This window comes from Equus caballus, chromosome 5, assembly GCF_041296265.1.
Source record: "Equus caballus isolate H_3958 breed thoroughbred chromosome 5, TB-T2T, whole genome shotgun sequence".
NCBI lineage: Eukaryota > Metazoa > Chordata > Mammalia > Perissodactyla > Equidae > Equus > Equus caballus.
In genome coordinates, this window is record NC_091688.1 from 83,960,101 (window position 1) to 83,978,093 (window position 17,993).

Sequence of the window (17,993 nt, forward strand, 5' to 3'; positions counted from 1 at the left end):
CATACACATATCATTTAATTCTCATAGGAGCCCTATGAGGGAGACATATCATTACACAGATGAATTAATAAGGAAATACGTGTGTTTATAATAAACAGTGACCAAAAAGTATGCGGACGTTAAATTAGATGTTAAAGTGGTGGGATCGTAGGTGGTTTTTATCTTGCAAAATTTCTTTAATATTGTAGTTAGGCTATCTGTGTGTGTGTCTGGGCGTATGTGTGTGTATGAGTTAGCGCGTAAGCGCGACCGTCGGTGTGTGACCAAATAATTTAAAGACTTGTGCGGGCAAACACAGCAACAGGAAGTTGTAGGGCAGGGTCTGAGAAAAGGGGAGGAACCCAAAGGTACAGACAAGCCGCGACCAGACTCCATCAGCCAGCAGTCTGCGAAGGCGGGGAGCGCCCGCCCGCGGAGCAGCGACCTGTCCCACCCACGGAAACGATTCCTTTCGGGGAGGCCAACCGGAGGCCACATGCAAACGACCTGGAGGCTGTGGGCGAAGCCACTACTGAAAGATTCCGGCCACAGGGCGGGGACAGGATTGGCTCTCGGGCTGGCCCCGATTGGCTGCCGCAGAGACGGGGCGGGCTCTGCGGATGGCCCCGCCCCACCAAGGGGCGGTGCCTGCGCCTGGGCCTCTAGGAGAAGGAGGCAGTGGGACTCCGAGCTCTGCGTCGGGACGCGTAGGTCTGCGGCGCCGTCGGCCCCGGAGGCAGAGCCGGAAGCGCCACGGTTTGACCCCGGAGCCCTTCTGTTTTCGAAGGGGCAGCCCTCTTCCTCCCGGCCCTGCCCACCTCCCCTTCTCCCCGCTCATCCGGAGGCCGAAGCCCCCAGCCTAGGCGGGGCGGCGCAGCCCGAGCTCCCAGACCCGGAAGAAGCGCCATCTCCCGCCTCCGCCATGGAGCCCACTGCGCCGTCCCTCACCGAGGAGGACCTGACTGAAGTGAAGAAGGACGTGAGTAGCACAGCACAGCCTGGGCGCCGCGGTGGGCCGGGGGCGGGCGGGGTCGGGCTGCAGCCCAGCGGGCCAGGAAAGCGGAAACCCGGAGTCCGAGTCCGAGTCCGAGCAGGAGCCTGCGGGTCGGAGGAGCGGAAGGTCCAGGCACCGCAGCGCCGCGGCGAGCCCTGAGTTCGAGGGACCTCGGTGGAAGTGATCCCCGGGTGACCTGTTAATCGACGTTTTAAATCGCTCCATGCAGGGCTTGGGTTTCTGAAACCTTGCTCGGTGGAGCGTTTCTCCGCCGCCAGCTCCTTGCCCACTCCTCGCCCGTGCCCTGGTGATTGTCCCCGCTGCACTTTGGGCTGCGTTGTTAGGGATCGACGGCTCAAGTGCGTCCTTGAGTCAGATTGCCTTGGCTGCTGGCTCAACCTGGAGCAAAAGCCGGACCGGACAGAGGATCCCAAGCAGTGGAGCAGATGTGTGAAACTTTTGCAAAGGGGGTTGGGGGAAGCTCAACAGCTGAAAGCACAACCTGGAATTCCCCTAGTAAGCAAACGCCCACATATTTAAATTGAGGGAGGGGATAAATACATGTAGCCGAGAATTAATTTAGAAGTAAACGTTGAAAATATTCAGCAGCTAAATTAATGCTCTTCTGCAGAACTGCACAGATCTTAGTGTTTATTCTTAAAGATTGGCTTTCTTGAAGTATGACTTGTTTCTTTTTCCTTTGCTTTTAGTTACTTGTTTTGCCATATGAGGCCTATATGAGTACCACTAAAATGCTTCATATTAATTGAAATTCAAAGCAGGAACTCCACATGAAGTGTGTTCTGGCTTAACACTGCTCTGCTTGTACAAAATCATCTTTGTGAACTGGACAGGACAGCTGCTTTTTAAATGTAATGTTCATCTGCTTCAGATCCCTTCCTTTTCCCTCCCCTGTAAGGTTTATTACACTGTACTCATCTTTACAGTTGGTATGACTCATTAGCAGAAGGAAACTAGATATGACTGGGACTTGTGCCTTTATTTCCTCATTCAGCAGATATTTATGGACCACTTACTATATGGAAAGTAACCGTTCTTGGGCCTGGAAAGATACAGAAAAAGACCATCAGGCCTCTGCTTTACATTCTAGTTGAGATAAAACTGGGACATTGATAACTACCATAGAGTAAATGAGCATTGTCTTATTCAAGATTTGTGCCAGTAAAGCCATGAACTTCAAGAGCTAGGCTTGCTGTGTTCCAGATGGTGTGTCACACCATTTACATTGTTCCCGTTTAATCTTTACAGCAACCTCTAAGGCAGATAATTGTCATTGCCATTTTACGGCTGAGAAAACAGGCAGTGCGAGGTTACACTGTTCACGTTTGTACACAAACACAGATGTGAACAGTGGCCTCCAGGCCTTTATTTTTTTCTATCAGTTCATTGATAGTATCCATCTCCATGACTTGAATTTATACAGCTATATAAGAAATTCATAGCCCTGGGGAATCATGGGTGATTTATGACCTTAGGAGTTTTTAAATTTATTATCCACATATTTGGACTTCCTTCTCTCTCAAGTCGAGGCCCTTATTTCCAAATATCTACTGGAAATCCACTTTTATCTCCTTCAGATCCCTCACCTTGTTTGAAATTGAACTTTTTATCCTCCTCCCCCGAAGCTCTCGCCGTGTACCACCACGCGGCCTGGAAACTCCTGCTTCTTCGCTGTACTCCTCCTCACTGGCCCCATCTAGTTGTTTGCCTCATCTTTTTGGTTGAATTCAGTTCAGTTTCATAAATATGAATTAGATGCTGTTGTGAGGCTGATACTGTAGTTGATTCTAACAGTTCGAAAAGTAAAAACTAAGACACAATCCTACTTTGAAAAGAGCCTGATTTCTTGGGGAGGGGGCAGGAGGAGACATGTGTAAAATGAAAATTGCCAATCACAAAATAAGTGCAATTTTACATTCATCTAAAACACTATCTACTTGACACTCCGCTAAGTGTGAGGTATACAGACTTGAACAAAACATACCTGGTTCTTGCCTACTTCAAACATATAGGTCGTTAGGGTTGAAAACAAATGTATAATTGCAAATTGTGGTGAGTACTATGAAGGAGACAAACAGCTGTTGAGACACTAACAGGGGAAATCTACTTGAGATAGGATGGTCAGGGAAGGTTACATTTAAACCGGTTCTAGGGGCCGGCCCGGTGGTGAAGCAGTTAAGTTTGCCCATTCTGCTTTGGCAGCCCGGGGTTTGTCAGTTCGGATCCTGGGTGTGGACCTACGCACTGCTTGTCAAGCCATGCTGTGGCAGGTTTCCCACATATAGAGTAGAGGAAGATGGGCATGGATGTTAGCTCGGGGCCAGTCTTCCTCAGCAAAAAGAGGAGGATGGGCCGCAGATGTTAGCTCAGGGCTAAACTTCCTCAAAAAAAAAAAAAAAAAGTAATCCACTGGTTCCTGAAGGATATGACATAACTGGGAGAAGAGCGTTCTAGGCAGAATAGAGTTTGCAAAGGACCTAAAACAGGCAAAGCCTCGGTGAATTGGGGAATTTGGAAGAAGGCAGAGGGTGCCCTGAGGTGAGGTTAGGAAGGTGGGCTAGAGCCAGATCATGAAGGGTCTTATAGATGGTAGTAAAGTGCTTGGTTTTTTCCCCAAGTGTAGTAGGGACCTATTGAAGAATTATGTTATATTTTATAAAGATCCCTCTACCTCTTCTGTGGACTAAGGAGAGCAAAAGTGAGAAGAGGGAAACCAGTGAGGAGACTCTTGGAATTTATATAATTGAGAGATGCAGGTGATGTGGATCAGGGTGAGGGCAGTGGAGATGGTTGGAACAGCAGAACTCCGGATGCGCTTTTGAAATAGAAATGATAGAACTTGGTGATGGATTGAGTGTGGGAGCTGAGGAAGAGAGTGAAGTCAGATTAGTACGTGGAAATGCCAAATCAGACCCACAAGTCTGAAGGTCAGAAGAGAAATCTGAGCTGGAAATGTAAGTGTGGGATTGGATGAGTTCACCTAGGAAGTTGAGAGCTAGAAGAGAAGAGGGAGACTGTAGAAGAGTTTTTAAAAGTGGGAAGTTATAGCCACAGAGATGGGAAGAAAGCCAGGAGAGTGTGGTTGGCATTAAGAGAAGACAAGAAAAGAATATTTCATGGAGAGAGTGGTCACTTGTGTTCATGCTGCTGAGAAGTAAGATGAAGACTGAAAAGTATCAGATTTGGCAATAAGGGGATCACTGGCAACTTTGAGAAGAGTAGGGGGACAGAATGGAAATGTCTGGGAATGAGTTGGGAGATAGAAATTGAGTCCTGGTATATAAAAAAGTGAAATGTATGCACAAGGTGCTACACAGACAGAGGAGAGGGGTCCCTAACTTATTTTGGGGAGTTTAGGTTTATCTACCTGAAGGAGATAACCACTGTCCTAAGTTTTAAAGGATGAATAGGGACATGTGCTAGGAGAAAAGAAACCAATACAAAGGTAATATAAAGAAATGTAGTGACAAACAGCAGTTTTAAGTAGAACATAAAGTTCCAGAACATATAGAAGTGGTGAGAGATCAAGCAGAAGAGGCAGGCAGGACCCATATTGTGAAGCACCCTGTCTGCCATTATCAAATAGCTATTTACTGAGCACCGCGTGTGTATCAGGGACTGTCAAGCATTCGTATGTACTGTCCCATTTTGTCTTCTTACATGTCCTGTGAGGTAAGTACTAATCATTATTTGCCAATGAGGAACCTGAAGCTCAGAGAGTTTAAATAACTTGCCTCAGTTCTCACAGGAGTATGTGGGAGATTCAAGATTCAGGATTTGAAGATTTGAGGTTGGTCTGAGTCCAGAGCCGTGCTCTTAACTTCTCTACTATTCTGCCATGGTTGAGGAACTTTATCCTTGAAGTTGGGGTGGAACATAGTGTTTTAAAATTTTTTAAAAATTAACAAACAACATTTCAATATTAATAGAATTTTTATAACACACCAGATTTCCATTTTCTCTTGAAAAATGGGAAGATCTGATGGATGTGTGAAGGAGAAATTGGCGAGGAGAAGAGGCAGAAGTATAGCTAGGTGTCTGTTGTTTATAGTCCATGCAAGGTATGGTAGGGACCTGAACTAGGGCAGTGCTCATAATAGAGCTGAGGCGAAGGGGCAGATTAGATAAATACAAGGGGTAGACAGGCAGAACTTGGTGGGTAGGTGATTGGATGTGGCAAATGAATGAAAGCAGAAAAAAAGGTCAAGGATGAGTTGCAGATTTATAGCATGGTTGGATAGATGGCCATACTCCCAAATGAGTTGAGAATATCAGAGGAAAAGGATAGGAGAAGGTAGCATGGGCGGAATCAGAGGGTTTTATCCTAAGTGAAATAAGTGAGATAAAGACAAATACTGTATCATTTCATCCGTACGTGGAATCTAAATAACAAAATGAATGGACAAACAAAACAAAACAGCAACAGAGTCAGAGATACAGAGAACTGGTGGTTGCCAGAGAGGAGGAGGGTGGGGAGTTGTGTGAAATAGGTGATGGGGATTAAGAGGTACAAACTTCCAGTCATAAATAAGGCACGGGGATGTAATATACAGCATAGGGAATATAGCCAATAATATTGTAGTGTCTTTATATGATGACAGATGGTTACTAGACTTATTGTGGTGATCATTTTGTAATATGTATAAATGTCGAATTACTATGTTGTACACCTGAAACTAACATGATATTGTATGTCAACTGTACTTTAATTTTTTTGAAAAAAGAAAATTGGTTTTGGACACTTTGAATTTGAAGGACCTTTGCAATGTCTAGGTGGATAAAGTCTTTTGTGTGTGTGAGGAAGATTGGCCCTGAGCTAACATCTGTTGCCAATCTTCCTGTTTTGCTTGAGGAAGGTTGTCACTGAGCTATCATCTCTGTCAGTCTTCCTCTGCTTTGTGTGGGATGCTGCCATAGCGTGGCCTGATGAGCGGTGCTAGGTCCTCACCCGAGATCCAAACCCGCAAACGCTGAACTGCTGAAGCGGAGCATGAGAACTTAACCACCTCACCACCGGGCAAGCCCCTAGGTGGGGAAAGTCTTGATCACGTGTGCAAATTTAGGAATCATCAGCGTGTAGGGAGTAGAAATGACAACAGACGAGGTTTTCAAGGAGTTCATCTTTTAAAGCTGGTTTCCTCTCTCCCCATCCCTGCAACTCATATTCATGCACTCAGTGTATCTTATGTAAGATGTCCTAGCAGTCTTCTAATTGGTCTCCTTTGAGTCCAGTTTTTGCTTCCCCTAGTACTCTGCAAAAGTTTTATTGCCTCTTATTTATAACCCTTTGATGACTCTTCCTTTTGGCTACGGGGACTTGTATGTTCCTCAGCAAGTTATGAAGATTCTTCCATGATCCGACCCCAGTTTGCCTTCCCAACTTCATTTCTCGCCGCCTTCTTACATGTACTCTGCTTTCCAATGAGAAATTCCAATACTTCTCCGTATTTCCCCACTGTGCCCCTTCATGCCGCTAGTTCAAGTGTAGCCTCTGTAAATTCCCCAGGTCCTGGAGGCAGTTAGTTGCTTATTCTATGCTTTCCCAGTACTTGACCTATAATCTTTTTTCCCCAGTCACACCACATTGTTGTATAATTATTGGCTTGTGTGTGATGTGTACTCTCCAGCTAGACCATGTGCCCTTTGCATGCAGGATTCAAGTCTTGTTCATATTTGCACATCCTGGGTCAGCACCTGTCATATTAGGTATTTAGATATGCGAAATGTTTGTCATGTGAATAAATAAATGACTGAGGACCATAGGAACCCTTCACCTAGCCTACTTTCCTGCCACCATGTACTACTAGAGAACTTCTGAGATCTTCTATTGCCTATAGCTCATCGCTGTAAATGTAAGTCAAATTAGTCATCACTGTCATCGTCACTAACATTTGCTGATCACTTACTGTGTACCAGGTCCTTCTCTAAGTATTTTACATGTATTAATTTATTCCTCATAACACTCAGATGAGGAAACTGAGGCACTGAGAAGTTAACTTACTTACCCAAGATCATGTATCTAGTACATGGAAGAGCTCGAATACAGTCACAGGCGTCAAATTATTAATGCTGTTTACTGGGACCCACATCGATATTCTGCTAATTAAGCCCCCTCAGCAGTTCTCAGGTCTAGGCTTGTTTTCTGTGATTTCCTTTTCTTCATTTCTTTAATTTCTTCCAGTAATCACTATTTCTTTAGATTTATTTCCCCCCACACCTTTCCATCCCCCTTCCACCAAGACTGACTGAGTTAGGTTGTAGTCTCTTGAACTGACTCCAAAGATAAGACACATTATGGACCCTTTCAGTTTAGGTTCTTCTTCTTTTTTTTTCATGGTTTTACTCTCGAAAGATAGAAAATTAGTAACAAACATGACAAAGTTGTAAACTGTGAGACCTCTCACTAATTTACCCTCTCTGGTCCTGACCACTCCTGGATTCCTTGGTAAATGTTAATTAAAATGTCCATGGCCTCTGCTCTCATCCTTACCCCCGAGGGCCCTCAGCAGACCTCCCTATCTCCACAGACCCAGGCCCTCTACCTTTGGTTGGCCCCTCCTCAGAGTAGCCTGGTCTTGGTTTATAGATGTGAAGATGAGATCAGAACAGGACAGAATCTCTGAGGAATGTCTAGTCTGGGACCTACTTCTGTCTACTTGGCCCTTCATCTTAATTAGCATGCATAGTAGGCATGATCCTCCTGACTTCAGGACCTTTTCTCACACCAGCTAAGATTCGTAACTAATAATCAGTCACCTATGTGATTTCCTTAGGTATTAAAAAAAATAATATTGAAGCATATTTTGTGTCTTTCAGGCTTTAGAAAATTTGCGTGTCTACTTGTGTGAAAAAATCATAGCTGAGAGACATTTTGATCATCTACGTGCAAAAAAAATACTCAGTAGAGAAGACACTGAAGAAATTTCTTGCCGAACATCAAGTAGAAAAAGGGCTGGAAAACTGTTAGACTACTTACAAGAAAACCCCAAAGGACTAGATACCCTCGTTGAATCTATTCGGCGAGAAAAAACACAGAACTTCCTGATACAGAAGATTACAGATGAAGTGCTGAAACTTAGAAATATAAAACTGGAACATCTGAAAGGTAAGCTATCTCAGGTATCCAAGAGTTCATGTAAGTGTAACAATGCTTTTAAAAGTAAAGTACAAAACAAAAAATCCAAAACAATAAACTTTTTTATTCAAAAGGTTTAAGCTTCAGAATTACACTCCATTTGCATTTTTTAATTTTATATTGATGTCATTACATTAGAAAAGTGGAATATGACTCAATATTCTGTATTTATGTTCATTTAATAATACTGTTTATAGAAAACTTGACTATAGTGAAATCCCAGTATACACAGGGGTTTGTTTCTAAAGTCAGCAGAATGTAGGATTAATCTGTTCAAAAGTAGCCCCTGAAAATGCTCATCACACATCATGAATAGTGTCTAGGCAAAGTGTTTTAATAAGTCCACTTCTGATAGTTTTTCCCCACCAGTTGATCACAAGCTGAAGTGCTTAGCTTATGTTTATACGAATCGTGTTGTATAAAACTTTAAACACTAGAACCACACTCGGTCTGGCAAGAAGAGAGAGGCCTGGGGACTGTGATTAAAGGAATAGCGAATTCACTACTCTCATTTCACCCTCACCCCAGAGCACAAGCTCACTAATTGGAATCTTGCATCATATTGCCCCTACTTTTTAAATCCCCCACTTCCTCTAAATCTCACACTGTGTCTCTGTCTCTCTCTCCAGAGCACTTAAGATAAACACGCATGCGATGTAGCTCTACTCCAGCTGTTGTAGGCACTGGGGGCACAGAAATGAGTAAATTGAGGGCTCTGCCCTTAAGGAACTCAGTCTGTAAGTCCATACTGGAACACACTGGAAGTTTCCTCCCCTGAGCCATATTTAAGAAAATAGTTTCTGTAGCATGGGACAGAAATGTTGAATGCATTGTGGAATTGAAGAACTAGTGGGGAAAATGATATATAAATGTACTTTATAGACTGCAGGTTTTACATAAAATTAGTCAACTCATAAGATTCTGTGCCTATAGATAGTCCAATAGATAGCCTAACAGAAAAGTAAATTGTGTATATGTTTATTCTTTCCACCCTGAGGTTAATTGTTGGCTTTACCCTTTGACTATGGTAAAATTCTTTGATGAGAACCGCTGTCATTTAACTAAACTGTTAGGTTGAGGTAGGACAGTTATCTATGTACTGTGAAGGGGCGACCTGGGTTCTAGTTCTCTTTCCCAGGAAGTAGTCCTGGAATGCTGGACGTGACATAACTGTTCTGTGCTCTTTTTTCTCATGTCTAATAGCGAGAGGCTATCCCAGATGTCCTCTAAAATCCTTTCCACTTCTGACACCCTATGATCCAAGAATCAGTAATGAATGTTAATTAAATAATAGAATTTTAGCATATGCCCTGTTTAAATGTTGTTTTTATTGGGTAATGGTTTTTGTGCCAGAATGCTAAAGAATATTTATTAGCTGTGAAAGCTATTTCTTAATTTATGAAGAATTTTAGGTGCTACTTAATTTTTTCCAGGTCCTTCAGTGGTTAAGAATATAAGTATGCAAATTAAATATGAATTATGCATGTTGTTTAGCTTACTTGAGACTTTCTCTTTATCTAGAAAATGTAAATAACAGTATATTTCATGATTGTTGGGAAAAGCAAATGAAATTTGAAATGGATTATGACAGAATTTATAAATTACTATTTAAATTTTGGTTGTGTGGTAACTGGTTTGTAATCTTTAAAAAGTTACAAGATGGGCATGGTCTCGAGTTTTTAAATTACTTTTTTACTTACATCTGAATAATTTTATTGTAGGACTGAAATGTAACAGCTGTGAGCCTTTTCCAGATGGAGCCACAAACAACCTCTCTAGATCAAATTCAGATGAGAGTAATTTCTCTGAAAAACTGAGAGCATCCACTGTCATATACCATCCAGAAGGAGAGTCCAGCACAGCCCCCTTTTTCTCTACTGATTCTTCTCTGAATTTGCCTGTTCTAGAAGTAGGCAGAACTGAAAATCCCACCTTCTCTTCCACTACGCTCCCTAGACCTGGGGACCCTGGGGCTCCTCCTTTGCCACCGGAGCTGCAGTTAGAAGAAGGAACCTGTGGAAACTCGAGTGAGATGTTTCTTCCCTTAAGATCACGCGCTCTTTCACGGCAATGACAGCTTACTGCCTTTTCATTTTTTAAATAATGACAGAAGATATTTGAAAGGATATGAATCTTTTTATAAAATTGCTATAATGACTTATTAACATTTGATATATGTCTTTTAAAATGCAATGTAAACATACCTTGTAAATAGAATTTTTTAGAATAAAGCATACTTTTAGATAGCTAGTCATGTTGATCATGTACTTTTTGGTATTTTCTTTCACTTTTCAGGTTTTTAGTGTTTTCACATTTTTTAAGACTAATTTTAATAGGGAACATTTCTCTATTTGAGAATAGGGTCTGAGACTGGGAATAGTGTTTCTTCCCAGTGCATTTGTGCTAGTAATTTTCAATCTATTAGTCCTTTCCAACCATTCAGCAGTAAGTTTTCAGGATTAAGCTATTCCCATTCGGTAACAAAGCCAGTCACTCCCGGGAAAACTGCCAGTGTACTGAAAAGAATCTTTCCCCGCTCAGTCAGGCTCACAGGCACTTCCAGAGTCCCCTTCTGATGCGGAGGAACATCTAGTGGAATTTGAGCCACTGAAGATCTCAGTTTGCCAAGAGACATTTCTTATTAACCTTACTAATTAATACCACTTTCCTAAGATTTTCACATTCTTTGCTTTATCATTTTCATTCCTAAAGAAAAATCTTGGCAAAAACCTTAGTTATTATGTAGAATTTGATGTTTCAAAAAAATACTCTTTCTGTACTTTTCGTTCTCTTTTAATGAGGACTACTGTACAGTTGAAATAACTAGAAGAAAATGGGTTTTTTGGTGTGTATGTGATGATTCTATTTTTAAAACTATTTGGAACAAGCAGGCCATTAGCCAGATTTGTCTTTTTGTTACATAACAAAGTTTCACTAACTTTATGCATTTATAAATGTTATGCTTTTGTTATTTTCATTTAAATTATAATTCTACCTATTTCCTAATAATCCATCTCATATATATTTCCATTACTTGCAAAAAGCAGAGATGGAATATTAACAATAAAAGTTTTTAAATTATACTGTTAAGTTTTGGAAGTTTCAGATTTTTCAATAGGAAATAAATATCTAAAACACATTTTTAATAGAAAATATTATTTCAGGTTGTGAGATCTAGTTGTATTTCTGAATAGACTGATAAATTTATCAATCCTAAAGATAACTGGCATATCGGCTTTAAAAATTTTTAAAGACTGGGTGATTTTTGCAGTATAAACATTTTATAAGAGTTATAGAGAAACATGTTTCACCTCCAGCATAGCATAAGAAAATAAGGGCATTACATTTAAAGAAATCCCTTTTAAAACAGAAGCAGGCTTTTCATTTCATTAAGATGAAATTTGATATGTGGTTAGTTTTTTTTTTACTTAAATAGGATGTACTCACAATCGAAGATCATAATTTAGAGATGCTGTAGCACCTATATTTATAGTTTATAAAACTGACTTTTCTTTCAAACTGTTGGCTAACTATATAGACAATAAAATTACAGTTTTAACAGACGTAGGCTTTTGGGTTTTCTGAATCCTATAAAGTCAATTTTTTCCTTTAAACACTGAAAAGCAGCCATTGCTAAAAATGTATCAATCAGTAATGATAGACTAACATGATACAGTAGAATTGGTTACTAAGTTGATTAATGCAGCAGTGAAAAAGTTACTCTTCACAGATACTGTATTGTCAGTTAGTAAAAACAAACACCTTTGAGCTCACTTCTTTTATTACCTTTTAAAACAATAGGCTTTATTTTTTAGAGCAGTTTTAGGTTTACAGAAAAATTTGAGCAGAAGGTACAGAGTTCTCATATGCCCCCTCTTGCCCTGTTTTCCATATTAATATCTCACATTACAGTGGTATGTTTGTTGGCATTGATGAACCCAGTCTTGATACATTATTAACTGAAGTTAATAGTTTACATTTGGGTTTACTCTTTGTGTTGTACAGTTCTATAAGTTTTGAGAAATGCATAATGTCGTGTATCTACCATTATAATATCATGCAGAGTAGTTTCACTGCCCTGAAAGTCCCCTGTGTTCCATTTATTCATCCCTCCCTCTTTCCTCCCACTTCCAATCCTGGCAACCACTGATCTTTTTATTGTCTCTGAAGTATTATCTTTTCCAGAATGTCATAGAGTTGGATCACACAGTATGTAGCCTTTTCAGACTGGCTTCTTTCACTTAGCAATATGCATTTAGGGTTCCTCCACGTCTTTTCGTGGTGAGCTCTCTTTTTCGTGAGGTGCTTATTCATCTTTGGTCAGCATGTTGTTCTTAGTGCAAAGTCAAACACTGACAAATTAGGGGCAGGCCAGGATAATGGCAGGTTTTTTAGGGGTTTTTTTTTTTTTTTTCAGTTTTTTTGTTTTGAATCTTTTTGTTTGGGAGTTTTTTGGTTTGTTTATTTTGATAAACAGTTCCTTAATTCCAATTTATCAATCTTTTGTTTTTGTGATTAGTGATTTTTGTCTCCTGTTTAGGAAATTTTTGCCTATCCCAATATGATGATATTCTCCTATGTTTTCTTCTGGAAATGTAGTTGCGTTAGTTTCACAATTAGCTCTGTGATCCCCTGCAAAGAAATTTTTGTGTATGGTATGAGGTGGAAGTCAAGTCTCATAGCTGTCTTTTGCCTAAGCAATGTAAATGGAGCGGGAAGTTTCAGTGTCTGGCCTTATCTTGTATCACTGGATAAAGATGTACAAATGTTGACTTTGGGGGGGAAAAGCAAGCCAAGAAGCAAATCAATGGTTAATTGTTAAATGTAATCTTATGAGGGCTTTCTGAAGGGAGAGCTGAATTTAAGCACAGATAGTACATGGATAACTTGAGTGCTGCTCCTGAAATCCTCACTCTGAATTTGCCATGCTATTTAATTTAATTATCGGACAATTGTCCTATATTGCAGTGGTTCACAAACTTTGCTGCCCATTTTAGAATCACTTGGAGAGCTTTTAAAGATTGCGATGACCAGACTACACCCCATTCCAATTAAATCAGAATGTTTTGGGTGTGGAAGCTAGGCACCGGAAGTTTGATTCCAACATGCAACAATGTTTGGAAACCACAGACTTACTGGATGCCAAATACCGTGCTTTGCTGCCCATTTTAGAATCACTTGGAGAGCTTTTAAAGATTGCAAAGACCAGACTACACCCCATTCCAATTAAATCAGAATGTTTGGGTGTGGAAGGTAGGCACCTGAAGTTTGTTAAGATTTCCTGGTGATTCCAACATGCAACAATGTTTGGAAACCACAGACTTACTGGATGCCAAATACCGTGCTTGGTGTTTCCACATGTGTAATCTTGTTTTTAATCCTAATAACCCTGCAAGGGAGGTTTTATTGTCACCTTTTTGTACACATGAGAAACAAACTCAGAATAAAGTAAAAGACTCAAAAATCACACAGCTCTTTAGGATTAAAATCCAGGACTGATTGACTCCAAGATCAATGTTCTTTCCACAAGTCCTTGCTCTCTTATTAGCGTTTATTAAATGACAGAAAGAGCAGAGATTATCTATTTTTTCACTCATTCATTCAATAATTATTGAGTACCTATTGTAGGTGCTGGAGATACAGTGCTAAACAAAACAAAGTCTGTGTTCTCAGAGAACTCACATTCTAGTTGGTGGAGACAGTTAAAAAATAAACAAGGAAACCCAGATAATTCTGTTTGCCATGGATACAAAATAGGGCATGTATGAGCTACAAAGTAACTTGGGAAAAAGTATTGATAGCATTATCAGGGAAGCCTTCTCAGAGCAGGTGACATTTGAGCCGAGACCTAAATCGTAAGCAGGAAGAAGCCAGCTGTGTGAAGTTCTGGGGGAAAGTTAAGGCAGAAGTAACATGGAGTACAAAGGCCCTGAGGCAGGAATTAGTTAGTGAGGACCACACAGGCCTATGTGGCTGGAATGGAAGTGTGAGAGATGACAGAGGGGAGCCTGGATTGAAATGACGTTTCACAGATAGGATCAAATGTGGAAGGGCTTACAGATCATTGTAAGAAGTTTGATTTTCTTCTAAATTGGGAAACAATTGGAGGGTTTTAAGCAAGGGAGTGATAACTGATGTGTGTTTTAAAGTACACTGTGGCTGCTATATGGAGAATGGATTAGAGGGGGACAGGATGGAAGCAGAGAGATAATAGAAGGTTATTGCAACATTTCAATTCTCTTTCCCTTCCTCTAATTGTACCTTTCATTCTCTTCGCTGCACTTCTTTAACAATTCAATCCACGAGCCATTCGTTATGTGGGGCCAAGCGCAGTAAGTGTCTGCACCAGCAGGGCTTGGGAGAAGTAGTAGGGGTCCAGATTAGAGTGTAGGAGGCTGAATAGGATGTGGATGGCATGGGGTAGGGGGTGGATATAGGGTGTTGAGACTCAAATGGAATGAGAGTATCAATTCTGATGGGTAGCCTGGCAAAGGCTGTCAGCTTGAGTGCAGTAAGAAAGGTGTAGACATGGCTCAGCAGAGTGTCAGGGCCCAGAGTAAGGTGTCCACTCGCAAGATGTCAGAGCCCAAGCCTGGTGAAGAAGGTGTCTGTAGGGGTGTCCAACATCAGAGTCTGAGGTTGTAGGTAGGAACAGGGTGAGGAGGGCATCTGTAGAAGGGCAGTCCAGTGCAGGATATCAGATCCAAAGTAGGGTAAGCAGGGCATCCATGTGAGGGAAGGGCCAGCAGCGAAGATGGAAGATTGGCTTCATACTTGGGGACTGATCAAATAAAAACATATTTAGGATAATGGGAGCCACATTTCTCAATCTGGAAATTGAGTTATGAGTATGGAAAGAGAGAAAACTGAAAGGAATCCAGTAGTATTGGATTAAAATTAGAAGTATCAGTGTGAACTCAAAGTTTTCAATAGATACAGAAATAAATACATTTGTTAACTTTGTGCCCTGAGAGAACCTGGAACATTAATACCTCATTATCAGTGAGCACACTAGGCACCCAGATCTTGGCTTCTGAGTACCATTCTCCATTAAAAGGAATCAGAATTCCTTGGCAAAATGTCTAATTCCAGGGCAACGTATAAGATAAGCCTGGAATATCTTGTGTCAGAAAGCAGGCAAATGCTCAAAGCATGGTGGAGCATGTCCAAAAGGCATAGAAGCCAGCTTGAAGGGGCTCCCACAGGCTAAATCTGGGACAATTTCAACATCAAAATAATTAATGATAATAACAGATTGCCACTCATTGGATGAAATAAGAAACCATGAGTCAATGCTTATATAAATAAATGAACAAGTAACAGTTTGACGAAGAATAGGATATTGACATAGTCTCAAAGTACCTCCCTCTAAAATATGTATCGATTAGAAAGGAGGAAAAACTATAGTAGAGAAGCCTGGCACATACCATCTTAAACAAACAAATCAAAGTTAAAATCATGAGTAGCAGAGCAAATGGAAATCACATGCCTCCTGACAGAGTTCAATAAGAGCACAACACTTCCATGATCTTCCTGCCAAAGATTCGTAACCTGAATCTAATCATTAGGATTAGGTTCTGAGGCATGTTCTACAAAATAACTGGCCTACAATCTTCCAAATATCAAGGTCATAAAAGTTACAGACTGAGAAACCATTCCAGGTTGAAGGAGACTGAGACACGTGACCACTATATGCAATCCATGAATCCGAACCAATTTAAAGATTATTAAACATCAAGAAAAATTAGCAATAAAGAAAGAAGACTACTGCCATCGTCCAAGCGAAAGATGAGGGTAGTAGAGGTAGAATTGGTAGAAAGTGTTTGGATTTGGAATATATTTTAAACTTGAAATGACAAGACTTTCTGATTTTTCTCCTGAGCACCTGATTAATAATGGTACAATTTAGAGAAATGGGGAAGACTGGGAAGTGGGAAGTATTGAGGGTAGGGTATGAAGAGTTCAGTTTTGGACATGTTTTTCAGTTATCTATTGCTGCATAACACACCAGCCAAAATTTAGTGGCTTAAAATAACAGCCATTTCTTTGTTCATGATCCTGAAAATTAGGCTGGACTTGGCTGCGTGGTTCTTCTGATGGTCTGTCATGGCATCATTCCTGGAATCTTCTAAAGGGTCAACTAGGACTGGATAATTCCAGATGACTTCACTCACATGTCTGGCAACTTACTGGCATGGATGCACTAGCTAGGAGCTGGCCAGGTTCTTTATCTCTTCATGGTATCTTCAGCAGGGTTGCTGGACCTCTTTACATAGCAGCTCAGGGCTCCCAAGAGAACAAAAGTGGAAGCATTTTATTCATCAAAGCAAGTCGCAGGCCAGCCCAGGTTCAAAGAGAGAGGAAATAGACTCCACCTCTTCATGGAAGGAGCGGCATGCATGCACAGGGATGGCAGGAATTGTTGGCAGCCATCTTGGTGGATAACGTACTGCAAATATGTTAAATTTGAGGGACCTGTTAGACATCGAAGTTGGAAATTGGATACGGGAGTTTGATGTTCAGGGAAGGCCTCTGGACTGGTTATATAAATGTGGGAGTTCTTAATGTAAAATGATGTTTAAAACCATGGTACTTGATGCATTCAGCTTGAAACGGAGGGTTGACAGAAAAGAGAGGAAGGTCCAGGACTGAGCCTGAGGTGCTCTCACATCTGGAGGTGACACAGAGAAGAAGGCAACAGAGGAAACTGAACAGCGCCCTCGCTGTGAAATAGAAAGAGAACTAAACGGGCTATGATCTAGCAAAAGGCAAGAGAAAAAAGCGTCTCATGAAGGAGGCCTATCTTGTTAAAAGGTCAAGTAAGAAGTGCCTCTTGGACTTGCTCACATGGAGGCTGTTGGTGGCTTTGAAAACGGGGACTCATGCTATCTAACTGGGGTACCCCAACCCCAGAGGCATTCAACAGTGGGCCAGTTCAAAAAGCAACAGAATAAATGTGATTATCTTCTTAGAGTGTCGGTTTTACTCAAGTAATTTTAAATATTTTTGTATATGAAAATAAAAGCTATATTAGCCACTAGGATATAACATTTGCATACATCTGCAAGATATTATGCTGTATTCCCCCAAATTTTTATGCTCATGGGGCTTTGGGCCACATGGTATCAGTTTGACCTATGGAGGGACTGAGACTGAGGTCAACCACGTAGGCAAGCAACTATGTCTGCATGACCAAGCCCCACTCCGGACACCAAGGTTCAGTGAGCCTGCTTTGTTGGCAAGCTCCATGCGTATTGTCACATACCTTTGCTGCAAGAAGTTAGTACTGTCTACAACTCCACTGGGAGAGGACAACTGGAAGCTGCAGGTGGAAGTCCCCTAGACTCTGCCCCATGCACCTCTTCCTGTGGTTTATTTTAACCCATATCCTTTTGCCCCAATAAATCATAATGATGAGCAAAACAGCTTTCAGTGAGTTCTGTGAGCACTTCCAGAAAAATTTGCAATTGGTGTCAAAGTGAGGATGGTTTGGGGTACTCCCAAATTTTGCACTTTGGAACCATCATTTTCCTTGGTCAACATAGGCACTTGGATGGAAAAATTTGAGAAACATTTATCTAGACCTACATTCTCATAAATTATTATTATTTTTTTAAGATTTTTAAAATTTTTTTTTCTCCCCAAAGCCCCCCAGTACATAGTTGTATATTCTTCGTTGTGGGTCCTTCTAGTTGTGGCATGTGGGATGCTGCCTCAGCGTGGCTTGATGAGCAGTGCCATGTCCACGCCCAGGATTCGAACCAACGAAACACTGGGCTGCCTGCAGCGGAGTGCGCGAACTTAACCACTCAGCCACGGGGCCAGCCCCTCTCATAAATTATTATAATAGACAATATTCATTGA

At 41.2% G+C, this 17,993-nt stretch overlaps 1 protein-coding gene across 1 annotated transcript; it reads left to right on the top strand.

Annotated features, from left to right (window-relative positions):
• The first annotated feature begins 355 nt into the window (after nt 1-355).
• BCL10 (BCL10 immune signaling adaptor) lies at nt 356-13,596 on the top strand. Its single transcript, XM_001495178.6, has 3 exons — nt 356-958; nt 7,811-8,099; nt 9,851-13,596. Exons 1-3 carry the CDS (start codon nt 476-478, stop codon nt 10,201-10,203), a joined length of 1,125 nt encoding a protein of 374 aa, XP_001495228.3. The 5' UTR covers nt 356-475; the 3' UTR covers nt 10,204-13,596.
• The last annotated feature ends 4,397 nt before the right edge of the window (nt 13,597-17,993 follow it).